The sequence below is a fragment of the Melospiza georgiana genome, chromosome 5, assembly GCF_028018845.1.
Source record: "Melospiza georgiana isolate bMelGeo1 chromosome 5, bMelGeo1.pri, whole genome shotgun sequence".
Taxonomy (NCBI): Eukaryota; Metazoa; Chordata; class Aves; order Passeriformes; family Passerellidae; genus Melospiza; species Melospiza georgiana.
In genome coordinates, this window is record NC_080434.1 from 54,269,133 (window position 1) to 54,291,798 (window position 22,666).

General features: G+C 38.4%; 1 protein-coding gene across 4 annotated transcripts in view; it reads left to right on the forward strand.

Moving 5' to 3' along the window:
- ZFYVE28 (zinc finger FYVE-type containing 28) overlaps window positions 1–22,666 on the forward strand; it is a 146,118-nt gene that overhangs the window by 64,354 nt on the left and 59,098 nt on the right. For all 4 annotated transcript variants that reach the window (XM_058024561.1, XM_058024562.1, XM_058024563.1 and 1 more), the window contains exons 2-3: window positions 1,721–1,861; window positions 20,147–20,284. In XM_058024561.1, coding sequence (XP_057880544.1) covers window positions 1,721–1,861; window positions 20,147–20,284 — 279 coding nt within the window. The remainder of the gene's footprint in view (window positions 1–1,720; window positions 1,862–20,146; window positions 20,285–22,666) is intronic.

A 22,666-nucleotide genomic window follows, 5' to 3' on the forward strand; every position in this document is an offset into this window, starting at 1 on the left:
TGGGATTATTTCCTGAAACAAACTCCAGGGTAAGTGGTAGGATCTCCATGAGATGTTTTCAAATTAAGTCTTTCTATTAATTTTAGTACCTAACCATGGGAATTGCTAATTCTCATTCTGCCAAAGAATAGTAAGGAATTTGGATTAAATTATTTGAACCATATTTTACATAAACTGAAAATAAAAATAGGCGTTGTACATGGCACTATCCCTAATTTTCTGTTACCTAGTGCAGTAAATTGAATTAGTAAACTTCTGTTTTATTTGCTTTAAGTGGCCCCCTGTGAAGAGGTTTAGAGTTTCATGCAGTTTCATCTTGCCAGGGACCACATATGATTGACACAATTAATCAAAGATCACACTACTAATCCACACCAAACATAACACAGTTGAGAGAACTCAATTAAAACTTCTGTTCCTCCAGCTGAAAAAATCAGCCACGTGGGAGCTGTGTCTCAGGCATGCTTGTTTTGCTTGAGACCAGTCTTAATAAATTGCCTTATTTTGCCTCTGCAATGCAATTTAGATGCTTAAAAATCAGCAGTCATGCTTTGTCACAATTCCATACACAGACTCCTGCATCTTTGTTTATTGTCTAGAGGGTTTTAATGGTTGTGGATAAATGCTGAAGGAAAACATAAAAATCAGAAATAATAAAATCATCGGGTAGAGAATGCTTAAAGAAATGCTTTACTAAGCTTGACTATAAATACAGAGATTTAGAACTAAACATAAAATTTAGTAGTAATTGCATGCTCTCCCTCTTATTATCCTTCATTTTGGATTTTGTTTGTTTCCCTGACCATATATCACAAGCTTTATTCTTCTCCCTGGGCACCTTTATATCAGGGCTATAGTGAAGACACTATTCAAGAGTGTAGATTTTTGACAGCTTACAATTAGGATGTTGGAACCAGAACTCCTAGCTGTTAATGTTCAAAAAAAATCATTTTATGGTGTAAAACTTTACTATTAGTATTTCTCAGTGTTTTTGAGGAGGTATTCCTTTATTTGTTTGGTCTTTTTTATTATAGTTACTTTGTTTTAATGTGGCCAGAAATCCATTGTGATGATTCTGTTCATTGCCACCTGAAAGGCTTGTGACATCATTTTCTCTCTGTAATGCCTTGTTTAGTGATATTATTATTAGTGTTATGAAGTGCATCTGTCTGACCAAGGTAGATTGAGTACCTTTCTTTTCTGTGGCTTCATTCTTGTGATGCTCAAAGGGAGGATTCTGACCAGACCATGCTGCAAAGGTTACCATGGCGCTTGATGGATTATCCCATTGCTTGACAGGTTTGGGGGGTATAGTTTGTTTTAACTTGGAGAGCATCTTTGTCTTGTTCTGCCTAGAGCTGAAGTCTGCTTCTGTTTAATAAACAAACCTTCTGATTCACTTGTTGACTCCTCCAGATAATTATGCCACAAGAAGTGAGAATGCCAGGGTGGTTTTGGAGATAATGGTAGCTGAGTAATGTCTCAGATTTATTATGTGAGATGTTTTTTGAGAAGTTTGTTTTCCTTCAAAGTAGAAAAAAAATTTGTGTGAGTGTAAATAATCTCAATATCATTATTTTCCATGCTGCTATACTGCTTGTCTGGCTTATATGTTCAAAAAAATCACACTAAATACAACTATCTGAAGTTTTTAGGTTTTGGGATTGGTTTGGGTTTTTTTTGCAATAGTAATGTAATTTTGTCCATGTCTCCAATGCAGAGAACAGACCCTCAGCTCCTTGCTCAATTCTACTATGCTGATGAGGAACTAAATCAAGTGGCAGCTGAACTGGACAGTTTGGATGGAAGAAAGGACCCACAGAGATGTACCCTGCTGGTCAACCAGTTTCGTTCCTGTCAGGTAATCAAAGTGGCAACTTCCTGATTTCACTGGGATTTTTATGTACATTTAATGTATTCCATTAATTTTTTTTGTATAAGTTAGTTTTTATTGTCAGAGCTTTTTAAAATGAACCTTTGTTAGATACATGCCTTTCATTACTTTAAAGGGTATATTCTTGAAAATACTATCCATAAATTAAATTTCCTACATCTCATTTAAGAGTGCTGATGCTTTCCCTGAATAAGAATACACATTATAACTTTGTTTCCTTTATATAAAATAAGCTTACAGGGCATGAGACATGTTTCAAAATTTCAAGTAGCAAAAAATAGGCATGTCATTTGTAGCTGCTCATCTTTCATGCCTCATGAATTTCAGAGTTTTTCATTAGTAAATGAACAACATTCAGAGGGTTATGTTGTGTTTAGGTAATTCAGATTTTTAGAGGTAGAAAGAATCTACATTTTTCTACCCTTCATATTTACATGAATGCTTTGATATTTCTTCTCCCAGTCACACCCAAGAATTACAATTTAAACTGGAGTAGGTTCAAGTCCAAAATACATGATGCTCAGGTGCAATGAGGATTTCTGTATGAAAAGTAAATGTTTGCTGTCACTTTAAGACAATTTTAAGTGGAAGGACCATAGTAATAAATATACATTTACATCTCCAAGTAAAATATGCAGTTAAGCGTAAAGAATGTATTTTGATTCACCCTTGCCAAAATTTCTTCCTGTTACTCCTAATAAAATGTACTAAACTTCATTATGTGGAAAAATTTCATCACTAATCATGTTACAATGAGTTTCAAGAAAAGTGCTCTGATCATTGTAGGAAGTGTTCACATTAGGTTAGCTGAATCTGTTGAAAAGAAAACAGTCAGGTGCTCTGTGTTTGCTTGCAAGAAAACTAAATTTCACAAATTGCAACTTTTTGAAGTGCTTACAGAGAAAGAGTAGACAGTGATTGTGTTGCTCTGTCAGAAACAATTTTAATACTTCTGTTGACTTTGAATATCTTCACAATTTCCTACTGTATTGTTCCTACAGAAAAATGTGAGTTTAAGGGATTACCAAACTGGACGCTGTAAGTTTATTGACAATTAAAAATGCTGTGACTTGGAGTGAAAAAAAAATAGATGTGAAAGTTGCCTTCAGGGGAAGACTTCAGTTTTCTGTATGACAGATCAGTTGTACTCAAACCACATTTCATAAATATTTATCTGACTTCTGCAAAACCTCCAGTAGTGGATGCTCCACAAACTTTCTACTCAAATTCTTTCCAGACTGGCAGGAAAGGTTTCCTGATATTAAGGGTGGGTTAACACTATCATTGTGCAAGACAAATCTCCTTGGTTGTTTTATCCTTGGCAGTGACAATTTATTCCCTGTTTCCCTGCAGGCACACAGGCTTTCTGATGTGTTTCCTGTAGTATAGGCAGACCTGAAGAGCTGTTCTAATAAAAAAAAATCTTCTCTGAATGTTTCACCTGTAGGAGTGCAGGAAATGCAGACTCTGACTGCTCCTTGGTCAGTTTGCTTGGCTTGTTCTGTAGTGATTCACTACCTTGTGACTCTTATTATCTTCTGATGTCTGGTAATTTCATTTGCCAAACAGATTGCTGTTACTAAAACAATCTGTTGCTAGAACTGAAAGAAAGGATGGAGGATTTTTTTATGTAGCTATTTTTGTAATTTGTAGTTTTAAAAGTTCTGTAGAATAGGTCAAATGTCATGTCAAAAATGGCTTTGCTTAATTAGGTTTTACATTATTTTGTAGTACTTTGTGTAAATGCAGTGGTTTTTGGTTTCTTTTAAGAATTTGTCCTTTAATTTCTAAATGAGAGAAGGAACAGTGTTTTAGTAAGGACTCAAAATGTAGATATTTCCTGACCAAATTTCACACAGTAGGAGGAAAAATTGGTTTTAGCCTAAGGTGTGGTGGGGTTTGAGAGTGATGGAGAACCAACAGCCAGCCCTGGGCTCAGACTTGTGGTGGGAGGTTGTGCATGTAAAAGGAGGGGTAACAGCTGTATTGTGCAACGCCTCTGGTGTCTGCAAAAACTGTCATGCAATTCTGAGACCTTTTCTTTAGAAATGTGCACTTTCTGACTCTTCAGGCAATGCTTTTGAAAAGTACTTTGTGACCACAGAACATAGTTTACCAGACTCCCAATCTTTGCATGATTTTTTTCCTATTTTGTGCTAGCTTTTCCATGGAAACCGTAGTTTTAAGATCTCCAGATTACTCCCAATTTTTATCTCCATGAAATTTAGAGTCATAGCATTTCTGTCAGATTTTTAGTGTTTTTTAGGGACAAGGATTTCTAAAATTCTGTGTCCTATCTTGGCATCTGTTTTTTAAATTAATTCATTGTTCCTGGGTTGCTTAGTTTCATATCATTGACTGCTAGTGTCTGCCTGATTAACAAATTATGTTTTTCAATTTTATTTTTATCAGAGAGAGGAAATGCCTTTAAATTAATGTGATTTTTTTTTTAATGCTAACAAGTCTTACAAACTGTGATTCTTCTTGGAGAGAGGTGGGGTGTGATGTTGGCTCTTAACCATATCTGAAGAGTCAAGATTTAAATCCTTGTGTCTGTTCTGAACTTCTGATGGTTTTGTTAAAGATCTCCAAGTTTGCTGTAGTGTGTGAGCAGACAGACAAACCAGAAGATCTCTGCCTAAAGGATGTAACACTTCCTAGAGGACATACTTCAGGTTTTCTGCCTTAACAAAACTGGCTGAATTAGTCAAGGCAGGTTGAAGACATTGTGGATGTGCAGAGAACTGCAGTCTTCAAGCCTGTTGATGCATCCTTAGTAAAGAACTGCAGCTCTTAGTGTTGTCTTCTGCTTTGTCATAATGCTGTCTGCTGATAAGAATCACACTTTTTACCGTAAATTAACTCTTCAAAATTTCTGAGTATCTTGCAGCTTGGTTTTCAAATGCTGTGGGTTGACTGTACAGCAGGATGCTGAGTAGCATAATCCATGAGTAAGAGTGGTAAGATGAGTAAGAGAATGGTTTTCAAAGCTTTTCATTTTCACAATAATGTGATGTAACACTGTTTTCCAGTTATGGTAGCTTATTATAAAAATGCCATCCCTCATTTTGCCTTGCTGTTTGCATGTCAGTGGTAAACTATTGTGAAATCATATCTATCAATACAGTATCTTGCATTTATTATGTGATTAATACCTATTCAACAGAATAAAACACTTCTTTACTGGTTTCTGTTAAGATGAACAATACCTAAAGTGTGCTGTGATGCATGATGAAAAGCCATGTAAGTTTTTCTTAAATGAACCAAAAGGTAGGTAGAATGTAAAACTTTGATTTATTGAACTTGATTGATGGTTCTAGAAGGAAAACTTTTTTTTATTAAGAAAAACGTCTCTGCGTTAGTGAGTTTTCAGAAATACGCAGTGCTTGTTCATCTGAGGTTTTTTCCCTGCAACACAAATCATTGCAGTATTTTTATATTAGTGGTATAACAAGGTGTCCTTTCCTATGCTTTTCACAACATCACACAGTATTGAATTTTACAAGAAGTGATGGTAGCTCATGTACACTTTTGAATTACTCATGCATTCACTATCATTCTCTAAATTAATTTGCTTTGATCGTTGCTGTTTTCACATTGATTAGTGTTTTGTTAGTTGACTTGGTAAACTGGTTTAAACCAATTTATTGGCTATTTAAATGGAGTTTGGTTTATTGTTAAATATTACAAAAGTGCATTTGTTTTGTTTTAGAGTAAAAAACCCCTTTGTTTCTAAAGCAGAGATTTGTTAGGACTTCACCACGAACAAACCTGTGCATAGCAGGTGAGAATGTTTTTAGGATCATAGTCCTTGCTTGCTGTTTCAGTGCACTGAGAATTACTTCTCTGTGTACAGTAGTGAGGTCTCAGAATAGCACATGAGTCAGCTCCAGCCTGGTTTTATCAGCATTATTCCTGCAGATTGTGTCTCAGCAGTGTCTCTTGATCTGCTGAAGTGCACAAGGGAGGAATTTGCCCCATCAGGGCACTGACCTAGAGCAAACCATAGACTCTCCTGGCTGTGCTGTCCTTTTGCACTGTTCCACAGCACAGTAAAATGGGGAATTGGTAGTATTTGTGAGACATGACTGTTTCTGGCTCACTGCTAGGAGTGATGGACACTGCATTGACTGGCAGTACATTACACTGGTTCTTCACTCCTTTCCTGCTGTTTGCCTCCTTGGGAAACACCTCCTGAATTACTGCAATTGGCAGCCCAGTGTTTCCAGTTCAGCTTTAGCAGTTCCAGTTTGCTGTAACATGAGGCTGTAAAATGCAGTCTTTAGTGGACTGCCATCTCTGTAGGTCATTCCTTCATACAGTGCTGAGAAGGAGGCACATGTGAACCTGAACTTTGTTACCCTCTGTAGCCTAAGTAAATGTTGCTGAGGAGTTGGAGCCCTCAGAGAAAGCTAATCATATTTCTGTGTTGTGTTTTATCACTTGTCTGTCTCAGTTTCTGTAGCAATACAAAATATGTCGTGAATTTTGTCAAAAATGCTATGTTTCAACCACACTTATCTCCATATTTCTTCAAGCTCAATTTAACAACTGAAAGCATCACTATGAAATGAGTTTGACATACAAGTGTCAGTGGAAACAAAGCTTTGTCCTCACCATAAAGGAATATGTGTTCCAGGCTGAGGGAGCTTACTGTGGGGTGTGGATGATGTAAATGGATATAAAGATGATATAAATTGAATATGGCAAACAAGGAGTAAAGGAACAGTGCTGCTGGCAGCATACTTGGGGAATCTGCTTTGTCACATGCTAAAATCGCACTCATAGGATAGTTTGGGTTGGAAGAAACCTTAAATATCAGCCAGCTCCAAGCCCCCTCCTATGGGTCTGAACACCTCTCATTAGATTTCCCCAGCATGGGGAGGGACCTTGCTCTTGGCCTCGTTGAATCAAAATTTTTACACAAAAAGAAAATATATGGTCTATCTTTGTATTATGTTTTTTGTATATCTTAAAAGCTTAGGAATGTGATTTGCTTTCTGAAGAGGGAGATAGATGGATGAACAAGTCTAGAAGTGGGGAAGCTCTTTGTCTGGCACCGTGTTGTGTCTGACCAAAGCAGTGATTGTGTTTGATCATGGGTCACTTTAGGGGCTGGTTACCAATTTCAGCCTGATGGGGATAGCATCCAGCTGTCTTTCAAAGCAGCTTACCTCATGTATGTGGGCAGATTTCTGTATTGTTTTTTTTATTTAATTAAGAAAACCTCGCAAGACACCAACAACAGTAACACAAAAAAACTCAAACCAAAAAAACCACAAACAACCAAAACAAAACCAAACAAATGAAAACAACAGGCCAGCAAAAATCTAACTCCAAACAAACAAAACTTCCAACATAACACCATCACACAGAACTGTGAAGCTGTTGCAGGGTTTGCAAATTGCTTAGTAACATTTCCAGAGTGGAAGAGAAACATGACTGAGCTGAGTAAATTGTCATAGAGCATGCATTGATTTCTCTGTAGTGGGAAATGGAAAGGCTCTTCAGTGTGTGACATTTGAGTTTTCTTATTATATATATTTAAAAATAAACAAAAGTTGATGTAGCATGAAATGACAACACAGGTGGTAATCAATAATGCACAAGGGTGAAACTCAATCTGGATTGACAAGTTGCTAAATAATGAAAAGAGAACTTATCTTTGCGTACAAAACACTATTAATTTTTTATCAGTGAAAAAGGGATGTGATTATATTATGTTAAATGGTGCATGCTGGGGTAGCCATAGGTTGTTGCTAAAGAGCTGTGATGCAAGGATGTGCTGTACCATCTGCTCATGATGACCACAGTCATTGCATGCAAACTCCTGTGGAAAGCCACTGCCTTTGGTGGATGAGGTAGTCATCCATATAAAACTTGAGGTGCTGACAGAAGAGCAAAATTAATATTTTATCTGTACTTCAATTAGAACAGTTTATTCTTTTGGTCACAAGCTGTATTCAAATTTAAAAATACATTTATTCTTTGTGAAAGAGAACCCAGCTATAGAAGGCTCTTAATTTCAGAGGTATTGGAGTCTTCTAATGCTCAGCTTCAAAAGATAAAATGATTTTTCCTTTCTTAATGTATGATTATTTGCCCTTGATCATAGTTTTTATATTGCTAACAATTGGCACCCTGGTACCTTGAATGAGAATTGGCAGGGGGCCTGAGACACAGAGGTGTCATTCCCAGAACATTTGGAGGCTAAATGAGGACAATGGAGCCAGGTCATTTTAAGGCTGACTTTTTTGAGCCTTTGTGAAGTAAGATACTGTACCAGACCCAGTTATGTAGGAATTAATGTAATGTGATGTGTCTGACTGTCAGGGGCTTTACAGTTCTGCCACACTCTTCAGCAGTGCCATCAGAGGATTGCTGTCAGCTCTGCTATATGTGATTGGCTAAATTTTAATTATATTTTTTACTGTTGCAAAGAAAGATAGATTCTGGTATCAGCCACTGAATTTTTTATGTAGTCTGAATTGTTTATGTAGTCTCATGACTTAAATATGCTGCAATTTTCCTTCTTTTCTCCATATGGATGTGGTAGCTCCATGTTAGCAAAATTAACAATACGTGCAAATTATTTATTTTGTAATGTTTCTGTACTTGGGGATTAAGTCTCTTTCCTGTGCTAGAAGCCTTTTCACTTAATCATATAGAAAAATCCCCTTTCTTTTTTTATTTTTTCCTTTAATGCTGGGAAAGTATGATAAGAAAGACAAAAAGGCAAGCCAGTAATTTTTTTCAATTCAGTTCTTAGCAGTGGAATTTAATTTTCATTGTGACCTTAACATACTTGAAAGTTAAAGCCTGTTTTTTAATAAGAAATAATTAATTTCATAATAATGGATTATTATGAAGAATATTTTGTGGAATATTGTGCAATCTGGTTTTCTCATGTGTTAGGTTGTTTTAAGTAAGTTTTCATTTAGCAAAATCCTTGAATGGAACATCCTGAGTTGGAAGGAAGCCACAAGGATCATCAATTCCTGGCCCTGCACAGCCCATCCCCAGGAGTCACCCCCGGTGCCCCAGAGCATTGTCCAAACACCCCCTGAGCTCTGCCAGGCTGGTGCTGTGACCGCTGCCCTGGGGAGCCTGGTCAGGGCCCAGCCACCCTCTGGGGCAAAACCTTTCACAATATCCAACCTGAACACCCCTGATACAACTTCAGGCCCTTCCCCCATCCCTGTCACTGTCACCACAGAGCAGGGATCAGTGTCTGTCCCTCCCTTCCCCTCAGGAGGAATTTGTAACTGCACTGAGGTCTCCTCTCACTTTCCTCCTCCTGGGACATCCCCAGTTCATTTGTTTGTCCCTGAGTCCTTCCCCAGAGGTTCTCACTGTGCCACTGCCAGCTCCAGGCTCTGTGCATCCCAGCCCTGCATTACACACAGAGCCAGCAATGCCCCTGCCCTGCCCTCTGCTCCTGGAGAGCTGCACCCCTCCAGCAGTCACAGAACTCATCCCACAGGTTCTGCTCGTGCCACTGATGCCAAATCCCCGGGGCTGGGCCAAGGCTTTGAGCTCCTCCTGCTGGATCCTCCTGCTGCACCTTGAGATGAAAGCCTTTAGGTGTTAAATATATATCTATATATGTTAAATATTGGACACAAAAAGGACTTATGCCTTTTGCAAGGAGGGATTGCAAAATGCTTTGGAGTTTGAGAGAAAAGATGAATTTCACACTGCTCTTTCATTACCATTAGTGTATAATTTAACAATATACTACTAATTGAATGGCTGGAATTTAAGGTGATGGGAAGAAAATAAATTGTTGGCCATTAGGGTTTGTTCAATCATTGCAACTTTATAATTAGCCAGAGAGAATGAGAAGCTTAAATAGTTCACTCATAACCCCAAGTTCTCTTTGGAGAAAAGATGCACTGGTTGTCTTCTGCCTCCCGTTTATCCTTTTGAAAGAATTTGTGTTAACTCATTGCTGCACAGTGTTCTTGGTGAAAAATAATGCAGACTTTAAGACAATAATTAACAAAATGATTAATTTTTGAAAGCATTACATGTATTAGCAAGCTAGTGTTGCTTTGAAGAAGTTTGAAATGATTGATATGAAAACAGGTGGTGATAAGGATGGATTTGCTGTTGGAGAGCAGGCTTCAGACAGTGGGCTTTGTTCCTGCATGCTTATGCACTGCTTGCACTCATAAAAATTTCCCATTTTAAAGGCTTTGGGAAATCTGTACTTGTATAAAATTAATTATGCAGAAAATCTTCTCTTGATTAAGGAAGCTTACCTTTTTTGCTTACTCCACCTACTCTCTCCTGCTGGGTTTCCATTTTTTAGAGTAGTGCTATTTTTTCAACACTTGTCCAAGTGGTGTTGAGGTGAGCAGCAGCAGCATTACCCCAAGTACATGGTTCTTCACCTGCTGAAGAGATAAAGCTAGATACTTCTTACGTGTTCATACTGCTCCTTGTTCCATAGTTCTGAGAAAAGCTCAGAATTTAATTCAGAAAATGTAGTGCTCTTGATACTAACTTATGATGCACACAATGCAAATTCTTAGGTTTGCCCTGAGAATACATTTTCAGTTCTCTAGAGGTCTCAAGGTTTCTGTGCCTGAAGATGACTTACACAAATACCAAGCAGCAGATATTTGTATTCTTTGGTTTCTCACTTGCCCTGCAGTGTCTGTAACTGCTGCTGAGGTTGTTGCTATTCCACATACACGGGGCTCATAACCAAACAGAGTAATAGTTCATGTAGAGGTGGTAAATGATGATCCTCTCGAGGATGCAAAGCTTGTTCAATTGATTTGTGCAACTGAGGCTCTGAGCTAAACTGCCTTTGTGATGTAAGCTCTGGTTATTTTTGCTTTGGAATTGTTCTGGTACTGTGAAAAAGTCTTTTTTGGTGTTTTTTGTTCACTTTTTTCTGTTTGGGTCTGATGCAGACACAAATAATCAGAGATGGAATCTAGTAGGCTTTCAGAGTCATGTTTACCTTTGACTTAGCTGATAACTGGTATGAGAAATTATTTTTCATTTTCATACATTTGTACAAACCTCTGGCCTCAGTGCCAGCCTTGTTTATTATTTGTACCATATTCCTCCATAGGGATTTTGCAAATTTGACTGTAAAATCTTTTAACCCTGTAGCTGGAATGTGATGAGTTTTCTCAGTAGATCTAATTAAAACATTTGTGGTTGTCTGGCTTATTCTGAAATGCAAATATCATAATTTATAATTGAGAAAAGAAAATTATGAGGGGATTCCTCAACCAGGAAGGCAGCATTATCTTGATGTAAATTTTTAGGAGAACGTTAAGTCACTCATTTAAAATACACACACTGTAGAAATTATTTGAAGCTCGAACACTCTTAGAATGGAAGTCTCCAAAGATTTGGGCTCCTTTGTTTTCAGTTTAAGTGTTGTTGGATGTAACTCTGTATTTGTGGTGTAATTTCACAATTGGCCTTTCTTTGTCATTTGTCTGCAGCTGCACAACTTCAGCATAACTCAATTAATTCTGTACTCAGTGAAATCAGCTTTTTCATTGATTTTTAATACTAAATGTGTTCTTTCTTTCCTAGCAGGTAATAAAGGCTTTTAAATTTACCAGTGCTGTGGGTTATGAGTGGGCTTTATAACTGTATTAATGGAAGGGCATAGAGTGGTTTCAGAAGGAAACATTTCTGTAAATTTGAGTGGTTTTGGTCAGAGGTCTGTGATAGCTTTAGCAGCTCTGCATGTTGGCTGCCCAGTCTTGGATTCAAGCAAGCCTTGGGCACTTGGTAGAAATGTTATAAACATTTTAGTTTCAGTAAGTATCTTAACTGTATTGCTTGGCTGTGTAGTTGAGCATGGGCTAACGAGAGAAATGAACTTTGATTTTATATAGAAATAACCCCGTTCCAATGTGTATTTCTGTGTTATCACTCATAATTCCTTAGGCATTATTCCGTGGTCTGTTGGCAGCGTCAGTTTAAAAATTGACACTGTTCTTGTTCCTATTCCCACACTTATGCATGGCACCCCTCAAAGCACAGCTTTGAGAGAGCTTTGAAGTTTTAGATCCTTATCCAAGGCTAGTTTAAATAAACTGTGGTAAGCTTTACATTGCAAACACTTGTTCAGCTGTACTGATGCACGTATTTGTGGAGTCTGCCTGTGAACTCCAGCAGTGAAATGACGTGGGTCACTCTGGCACTGAAACCCTTTCCTGGTGTCCCCAGCACAGGAGCACTGAGTGCTGGTGGGACATGGGGACAGGGACTGCAGGGTGGGTGAGATGGGGAGATAAGGGCTGAGTCTCCTGCCAAAGGCTGACACTGCAGAATGGCCTGACGCCAGTCTGTGATGGAAAGTGGCTTTGTGTTTCAGGTGTAAAAAAAACCTTATCTGAGGGTGTCTCCTGCTATCTGATAAGTTTAAGTGGTATGAGAATAAGGAATCTCTAGGGGGAAATGTATGCTCTTTCATTCTGTGCTTTATTGGAATTGGATCCATGCTGAAGAGAAGCAGTTTTTACAAAGGAAGTCAGCATCAAGGAGCATCCCTTGATGGAGAGGGTGCCTGTCAGGAGCTGCTAAAGAACTCAGAGGGCGGTGCTGTAGTGGATTGGCAGTGAGTTATCTGTGAAGTACTAATTGTATCATTAACATCCTTGACAGGAGCAAACTGGGAGTATGTACCATAATCACTGTGAACAATGAGACAGTTCAGAGGTGGGATGTTTTCCGGTTTGATTGCATCTGTCCACTGAAGAACATTTTCTTGTAGAATTAGGTGGAAATAGATCTCATTAAAGGAGACAAATTTGCCAAAAGTGAAAGGAACTCCCTGCTGGGTTCTGAAACCTAATGATTGGTTAGCAGTTGGCAAGAATCTATTCCTGATGCTATTTTGTTAATTGATACAAAGGTTAAACAGTGTGGGTTGAACTAGGAGTACTTTTAGCTGAAGTAATGGCCAGGTCTTTGCCTAATTTCTAACCCTGGAGACATTATATTAGTTATGTTATGTCAGCGAAGGAGACAGCAAGGTAATTCCTGAGATCAAAGACAAAGTTGACTGAAAGAAACATTCATGGTCACAAAGTTTAGAAACTGTAGCAGACAAAGATACCTTTTAACAACAGAGGGAAGAAGTAAGAACCAAAAGCAAACTCTGTCCAACCTGTTGGGTGCTCCTCATTGATTTGTGGTGAGGAGGGAATCATGATTGTTTTCTGAATTGTATCTGTGTTTGAGGCCTTTTTTTAAACTGGAACAGAGCTGGCGGACTCTAGAACCAAGTTCTCATAAGGCTTGTATTTAAGAGACTTTCTGCAGTAAAGTCAGAAATTTGTGCCAAGATTAGGCTATTTGACATGAGAGTGAGCTAAGACTTATTTGGAGAAAATTATTTTCTTTTATACAGTGTCTTCCAATTTAATTTTAGTGGGGACAGTGCCAGTCTAGAAAAAGAAAGAAAAACTGACCAGAGCCATTTTAAAGTGATGATGTCAAGATTAAGTTTAAATCTGAGACAATACACATATCTACTTTACTTTTTTCCTGTCATCACAGAGCTTGTAAATTTGGGTGGTTTTCCTTTAGACTTTCATTTCCAGTTCAGTTGTTTTATAATTGATGGCAACATTTGTCATTTCATTACTCCTAGCAGTGATGACTTGTGTGAGTTGCATTGCCCTAACAGATGTCTTCTCTTTGCTGCCTGACATCTTCAGACAGTTGGTGTCAGGTACCTGCTTCCTGCTTGGATTTGCCATTGAGTGAAAGATCTTAACATTTATTTTGCAAGCAGGCAGAGTTGTCAACCCTTTCATATGTTTTCACCATACTTCACTGCAAATTAACTTGAGTATGGTTGTTCTAAATACACTAAGTAACTTATAAGTATCATAAGAGTTGTGTTTTTTGTCTGTTGGGTTTGGTTCACAGATGTTAAATTTGCCTTTTTTTCCCCCAGTAAATCAGGTGATCAGCAGAATGTTGTAGTTGGGTGAAAAACAAACCTGCAGAGTTAAACATTCATTATCAATAAATAAAATAAATAAATGTGTCTTTTTAAATGTTGGCTTTTAACAGCTTTTCATAATTTTTGGGGAAACTTCTGGTCACTGCAGAATAATTAGCAAATGGCTATAAAATATAAAATGCTTGACTGTAAGTTGGGCCATCAGTCCAACTCCATCAACAGGAATGTATTTAATGTATTCCATTAACAGGAATTGTATTTTCTTTCTACATTTCATATTTGATCTTATGTAGGGAGTGATTAATATTTAAATGTATTTTTTCCTTGAAAAAAGGATCCTAATAATGTTTAGTACTGTAGTCTTAAATTGTAATTTCTCACGTTAACAAGTTTTTTCATGTGTTTCCACTTGCTCACATCGGTCAGATAGGTCATTGTGAGAAACTCCTGTTATCTAAGACTGTGGACAGAGTGGAATGAAAGTGCTGTGCATTGCAGGTCAGGGAATTAATTTGCAGCAGCGAACTGTAGGGAAGAAAGCTGGATCCATGCCAACTCAGTAATGAATGTGTTGGGGATGCAGGATGCTTTCATTGCAGCAGGGGAAGGCAAAGTGAAGATGGCAGTAATTCATGATGACATCTCCTTCATTCTGCCCTCTGTGAATGGGGATTCCTCTTTTATTTATTGAGAGTTGTTGCTAGGCTGGGGCAATACAGAATTTAAATTGCTAGATATCCAAGGTCATGGTCAGTTTTGGTATTACTCTCTAGTGGGATGGGTTAAACTAGGAGCTGCTCCCCAAAGTTCATACATGGAAAAATTATGCTACTTTTAGAAAGTGGAGTCTCATGAGTTGCACCCTCAGTTTACAGATGATACCAAGTTGGGTGGAAGAGTTGATCTCTTCAACAGCAGGAAAGCTCAGCAGAGGGATCTGGACAGGCTGGATCAGTGGGCCCAGGGCTCTGAGGTTCAACAAGGCCGAGTGCTGGGTCCTGCCCCTGGCTCACAGCAACTCCTGCAGTGCCACAGCTGGGGCAGAGTGGCTGGAAAGGGCCCCATGGAAAAGGACCTGGGGGTGCTGGGTGAGAGTGGCCGAACATGAGCCAGGTGTGCCCAGGTGGCCAAGAAGGCCAATGGCAGCTGGGCTGGATCAGCAGTGCTGTGGCCAAGCACAGGTATTTTGAGTGGCTGAGGCAGCTGGACATATTTAGCCTGGAGAAAAGGAGGCTCAGGGAAGACCTTACCTCTCCTCAGTAATAATAGAAAAGGCAAGAGGAAATGGCCCAGGTTGTGCCAGGAGAGGTTTAGATGGGATATCAGGAAAACTTCCTTCATGAAAAGGGTTATCAAGCATTGGAACAGGCTGCCCAGGGCAGTGGCTGAGTCACCATCACTGGAGGTGATGAAAAGATTTGTGGATGTGGTACTTGGGCACATGATTTAGCAGGAGACTTGGCGGTGCTGTGTTAGTGGTTGGACTTGATCTGAAAAGTCTTTTCCACCCCAAACAATTCCATTGAACTACATTGCCAGTAGGAAATAATCAATTAGCAGATGAGGCAAAAAGAGTCTGAAAGCTCAGCCTTTGGATCTGTGCAAGATGGACTGGAGGGAAGACCTCAGAGAGGCTTGGGATCTCTAGTGTGAAATAACTGTCTGGGTTCTGAAGCCAGGATTTTTGTGTATACCTTGAGAACCTGTTTGTTACATCACAGAGGACACCACCCCTTGGTACTGGATTCTTTTGTTAAAGTAGCCCATAAAACCCTAAATACTCACAAATTGTTTTAATTACAATAAAATCTTCCTTTATTTTTGGCATTAATTTTTGTTCATTTCAGTGACTTCTGATTGCAATAATGTGATGTTAAAGGAGTTCTGGAACTTACCAAGCTAGAAAAGGTAACAAAAAATGTCATGGACTTAATTAAATGAAGAGGATGAAGAATCATCTCTTCAGCTCATGGTGATATTGTCATAGACCACATTGCCTTAGCTGGATTTTACTGATAACTCAAAACATGACTGTTAAAGAGGTATTGAAGAGCACAGAAAGTTACCTTCCTTTGAAGAAGTCTTGCAAAAGACCTCAGAAAGGTCATATTAAATTTAATGTTGTGGAAGAGCGGCATAAATTTCATCAATGACATGTACAAAAGAGTAGATTAGTTTGCCTTTTGTTGCTGTAAACATATGTTTCATAGTATAAGGAAGATGGTATCTTGGCATTTTTTGGTATTCAGGAAGCTAATGCAGCAATTGATGTTAGCGTTATGCTCTAATTATTTCATATATGGCTAATTACTGATGGGCCAAAAATAAACCAACTTTTTGTCCTCTATTCTGGCTACCTACATACATTGTCTCACTACCACTCGTTATCTTCCCTATCAGCATGAAATGTAAGTGCTGTCTGTTATGTGAAACTCTGAGCTGTGTTTTCCAGGAAGTGAGGAGTTTGGAGTAAATCCCAAAGCAGAATCTCTGCAGTGGCTGACTGTGCTACTGAAAAGCCTCAGCAGAGCACCTGAAACAAGACTGTGCACATCCCAGTGTGCAGATAAACCAAAAGATAACAGATAAAGCCACCAAAGGAGGCATTAAAATCCAGAGGCTTTTATGTGGAAAGATGGATCAAGTGAAAGATTTACTACTTCAATTCCAACTAATTGATTTCTGTTGCTCAAATTGGAGCAAAATTTCAGTGCTACCATGTATCCAAACCCATTTGTTATTAGCTTACAAAGCAGAATACTGTAATTAAATAAATTGAATGTTTCTTGAAGCTCTTCTAAAGAAAAGACTAATTTGCTTACAATGCCTTGGATAGTCTGTCTAAATTGGCTGGCATCCTTCCAGTTTTAAAGCATCTGAGATCTGAAATTATTATGGGAGCAAATATTCCAGATTTTTTATGGAAGTTACTCTGCTCTGGGTGTCATAAGAAAAATGGTAGAGGGAAGTGATGGAGAAATGTTGGTTTGTTTTGCCTTTTTTTTTTTCTTCTGTAGGACAATAAAATAAACCCTGTAGAACAACAGGGAATTTGGGAAATTGCACATCTTGAAACAGCAAAAGCAATTTACCTTGTAGAAATCTTTCAGTATTTGTACATTTTATATCTAAGTTCCATCAACTGTTCCTTCCTAATCTTCCTGTATCCCTGCTAGACCAGGCAGGAAAAGATGCCCATCTTTTCAATTGGCTTTTTCACTCAGCTCTCTGGCAGAATAACCAGCTGCCCACGTGAAGCATACAGACAACTGCTACTGGAGATGGGCTGTTGTGATTTATCTCCATTGGGAAGTGCATATTAAAATTCTAATTATCTGCAGTTTAACTTAGTAGTACTGCACATATTAAAAAAACACCTGACTCAAAGTTTGGCATAAGTGGAGATATATTGGTAGATCTTGGATGCTCTGGAGCAGACACATCTAGAGATTATAGGAATGTTGAAGAAATGAGGAAGAATATTAAGGGTCTTTTAAGTAGGAAGCAAATAAATTATATGCTTAAACATTAGCATATTGTAAAAAGTTGATTCATCTTGTCTTTAGTTGCAATATTTAAGTGCATTAAGGTATAAAATTTCATTAGGCTTGTAATAATTATCTCCTGAGATGATTTAGACCATCTTAGAGCTTTTTAACAGGTATAATGATTAGAAAAACAGAGGAAAACCATGGAACAGTTGCTTACCAGCTGTGAGTCCTCTTTCTTTATTCTATTTGTGTAAAATCTTCTTTGATACTTAGGAATTTTGAATATGTATATAGGTGGTTATGTAAGGGAAATTCAATCTTGTAGCTGCTGTCAAATAAGATTGCATTTATAAAATAATCCACTGAAGTAAAATAAAATTTAGGGAGGAAAGTTTTTTTTAATATGTCTTCTCCTCTTATTCTGTGTAGCATTTTAGGGGAAAAAAAGTAAGAGAAAAATTACATTTCCCCATATTAAAGTTGGTTGGCAAGTAAAATAAATTGGAATATCATGTCCTAAAATAAAATGTAATTGGATTACTTACAGTCTGATATAACCAGATTTGAATAGTGTTCTTCTCCCATTTCCTGCCTTAATATTTCTCTGCATGTTGTGAAAGTTTTACAAAATTTTAACTGGTAAGATTGCTTTTTACCACTATATCTCTCTAATGCAAAAAGGTCTTTATAAACTTTGATTAATTCTCTGAAAACAGGAATCTGGCTTTTTCATCCTGGTGATAAAGACCAACTTGCATTGCACTAGTGATAAAGTGAGAGCTACAGGCAAAGCACCTGGTCTCAAAATAGATCAGTAATAACAGGTTTGAAACACTTCATGAGTGACTCATGCCTTTCTACAATGTAAATGTTTTTATCCTCAGTTCCAGTCTTTGCTCTGTTACTTTGGGTGGCAGCTGGGTAGGTTAGGAGTTGTTTTTCTTAGGAGACCTACTTTCCAAATACTTTGGTTCCCAGGCAGAGTTAGCTAAATAATGGTGAGAGAAGTGTACTCAATACCATGAATTAAGAAATGGAAGGGGGATGGGAAAGTTGCTATTATTCTGGCTTTTCTGACCCTAAAGTGTCATGCCAGTTTGGATGTGGTTGTTTGTCTAACTCCCTGTTGTCCTGGAGGTGGTGAATGTTCTGCAGCCAGGGGGTCAGGATGCTGCTGCTGCAGCAGGGTCTGGGCATCTCTGCTCTGTTCTCTTCCAGCATTTGAACTTCAGTGCTCCTTGCAATGACCCCAGGCAGTATTTAAGGTTGGTTTTTCCATCTGTTCCTGCAAGGGGCATCCCTTTGGGTTCTAAGGGATCCTAGTGCCCACTGATCCTGGCAGTACAATGGGCCCAGCACAGTGAGGGGGAGATTTCACCTCTAAAATCAGGAATTTTGTCAGTGATTCTAGTTTTCTTTTCTTGTCTTTTCTCATACCTGCTCGCCATGGTCTGTGGTGTGATGCCCTGGAGGGGCTACAGGGCATTTGATTTTCAGTCTCACATCTAGAGAAGATGGTTGCATTTCTTTGTGTGTTTTAACTGTATGAGATGAGGGTTTTTTGTTTGTTTTTTACAACTTTATTGAAATGAAACTTATTATCTCATGACAGCTTTGCAAAAAATGCTTTATTGTGAAACTGTTTTAATGGTTAACACATCAAGTACCTTATACCAGTGTGTAATAAATATTGCTGATTGTTAATTTATTCCCTTATTTTGGATGAAGACAACTGTAATTACAACCTTAATGTTAAGATAATTTTGTGGCAACAGCAGGTGCAACAGTCTGTGGAGAAATTGCAGAAAATGTGGATCATTCTTTGTAGCTAAAGTAGGTTTTGTCTTTTTTGATGGGGAACATATTAAAGGGGCAGGTTTCTTCAAAATTCCTGTCTTCTTGTTTTTTAAATGCAGGTGAAAATAAACCAGTGAAGTGTACATTTAAGGCAATTCTGTCTGTTAAGCAATTTTGTACAGACAGATGTGGTGGTATTTGTTTGAGAAATACTTTAAATAAAATGTGAATTCTGTAAATAGCGGAAGAAGCAGAAGACAAAACATCTTTATGAAAGCACTCAGCCTTTTTCATGCTCTCAATCTACCTTTATTATGTTAATTAAATTCTGTACACTTCCCAGCAGGGGAATGTGAAAATTATCTTTTCAAATAAATGAATACAGATTATTTACTGCATATCAAGAAACTGCTTGTAGGTCTTTGATCATTGTCCTGGTGCAGAGGTAGATCAGAGCAGTTATTAAAGCTGTAATTTCTGTGGTGGCTCCTTATCCTCCTGGTGCCTGGGGGATGAGGTGGTTGGTGAGTGTGCCAGCCCTTGCCCATTGGGGATTCAAGTGTGTAAAGTGCTTTAGATTACCAGGAGGAGCTTAAATGATCCCAACATTACTCAATTTCTAACAACTGCAAGGTACCCTGTCAGGTGTCTTTGTGGGAATAAGGGGAGTGTGTATTGTTGGGGCTGGTGAGAGGAAATGGAAGTATAATTCACTTGTATTTCTAATTTATTTACTGATAGATACAGATAATTGGAGGTAACGAGCTCTTTGTCATGCCTCCTCATCAGAAGTCCCCATAGAGTAGTTAAAGTGCAACTAATCTGAGAAACAGTTTCTAGGAAAACTACAAAGAGTGAAGTTTGCTGCTCTTGTTTCTGTGCAGTGTTCTCTGTTTTCACTGTGTGTATGAAGACCATGAGAGTTAAGCACTGCATTTTCTATCTTAAAGGGTTCGTGCCTCACTATTTTCTATACAAACAGTATATATGGTATCATGTGTTTTGCTTCAGGATAATGTTTTGAACATCATAAACCAAATCATGGATGAATGCATTCCACATGAACGGGCCAACAGAGACTTCTGTGTGAAGTTTCCAGAGGAAATTCGGCATGACAACCTTGCAGGACAGCTTTGGTTTGGAGCAGAGGTAGGTCTGTCACACTGCTGTTTTTTGGATTAATAGACACTTTTTTTTATTGTGTAAAGCCATAAGAACCTTTTCAGACTTTTCTGAAAGAGATACAAAAAAGAATTACAGGGCAAAATAAACAAGAGGACTTGCTCTGGGGGTGCTCGGAGGAATGGGGTTCTTTCACTGTGGTTTTGGCTAGACTAAGAGCATACCAGGTTATTTTCATAATTGTGTGTTGTCAGTAATCTATAGTGAAAAGCTATTCTTTTGTGGGTTAGCAGCTGAGTGATGTTTTTGAGTTTTTTTCTGATCAGCCATTTTGTGTTTAGAAGATCTTAGAAACAAATAAAAGTGTATTAGGGAGTTTTAACAGGACAAAAGTTCATCTCCAACAAATAGAAGTGCATGCTGTCACTTTATTTTAATGCCTCTGTTATGCTGTAATTCATCCTAAATATGCAACCTCAGGCTGTCATTTGTTTCACATAACTGCCTTGTTTCATGTGTATGCCATGTATGTTTCATGGCATACACATGAAACAAGGCAGTTATGTGAAACAAATGTAGTTCCTCTGTAGAACACTGAAGTCCACTTTTCTTCTCTTACCTGATTTCTCTCAAAGACTTGCTTCTAGAGCAATCTGTGGGGACAAGGAATTTTTGTAGTGAATAAACTTCTGTTATTTTAACCAAAGGAAGCCTGAAGTTTCAAAACAATATACAAGATATTTATTTGTACTGATGTCTTTGGCTAAAAAAAGTAAATCATTGTGGCATCTTTAGTGATAAGCTCTTCACTTTTACTGGCCTGAAGGTGACTTAAGGTGACACCATGAATTTGTTGAGAGTGGGTTAGTCCAGACATCCCACCACACAACAGCATGTGGTCTTATCAGTGTTGCCTCTCCTGTATTTGAAGCAATCCTTGGCCTCCTGTTAATATCCTTTTTTTTTTTCTCTACCAGTTTCTCGTTCTTTTTCAAGCGCATGTTCTCTATGAAGATTTCCCATCTTGCTCAGTCCAATATGCCTCCATATGTTCTGTTTCTGAAACTTGCTTTGACAGTTGTTAATTGTAGGCTCCTCTGAGTCAGAGAAGTCTCAGATAGAATTTACAAAATTAATTTGGTATGTCAGTGCTTTGTAATCCTGTCCTGAGTCTTGTTTTATTCACTGCCGCATTATATGAGCTAAACCTGATTCCAAATCCAACTTTCACTGTGCAACCCTCAGGCTGGAGAGACCTGTTGGTTTCAGGGAAAGGAACATATGCAGTGATGATGTAATGCCAACTCCTACTGCTGTAGGCACTGTCCTCCTGTAAATTCATGGGGCAGGACGGTTGTGTGAGCTTTGAGTACACACTTCTGTCCTTGTCAGTACGATCACTGAGTTATCAGACTGAGAATCCCTCTCAGCAGGTAACACTTACTTTATCCATACTTCCCACAAACACTGCTTTGGCTGATAAGAAGCAAGAACATGATCTTCTCTGAGTGCCCTCAAATCAATGCATCAGACCGCTGAGAAAGGATCCCTTCTGGGGCTGCAGGTCCCTCATACTGTGGCTCCCATCCACAGGATGCCTGGGAGGGGGGGCTGACACAGCTGCAAATGGAGATTTAAAAAAGGGAAAAAACCCCTGATCTTTGAGAACAACCTTGTATTTTCTCAGTTAGCAGAAGTATTTCTGTTAATGCAGCAGGTGTAATTTATATTGGGGCTCATTGTCTTCCAAATGTAACCATAAAAGAATAAAGCCAGCAGTTGTGTTTAGTGGCAAGATCTTTAAAAAGTTTTATTAATGTGCTACAGTAAAAATCTACTGTTAATGTCTTTGTCAGCTGGTCAGAGAGAGTCCACATATAATGCCTGGGGCAAGGAGTCTTAAATAGTTGCTTTCCAGACACTGGAAGGGAAGAGTCACTCAGTGACCTGATTTTTGTATAATTTCTGTGGGAAGCAGGATACTGGCCTAACTGGATCCCTGTGTGATAGCCAGTGTGAGCAGTTTTGCTGTAAAAGACATCACAGTTGCAGAATTTGTCCTTTTTATAATGAACAGATTTATTTTACAACAAAATATCCAAATCAAAGCTCAAATCAAACCGGTCCATGGACTGTAGTTTTGCTGGATTCCCACCTCTTTTATGCAAGGAATCTGTGTATGCATGGAGGACCTATCCTACTAATGTTTATCCTACTAATCCTACTATCCTACTAATTGCCTAACCAGTGAGAGAATAACTTTACTTCTTCTGTCAGCACTGTGGTCACCCTAAGACATTCTTATTCTTCAACCTTTTCCTCTTCTGAAGTCTCCCTGGCTGAGCTGCTCCCTAACCTTTTCTGTGAAAGCTTTTGACTCTTGACCTACCAGCCTTAAATCTTTCACTT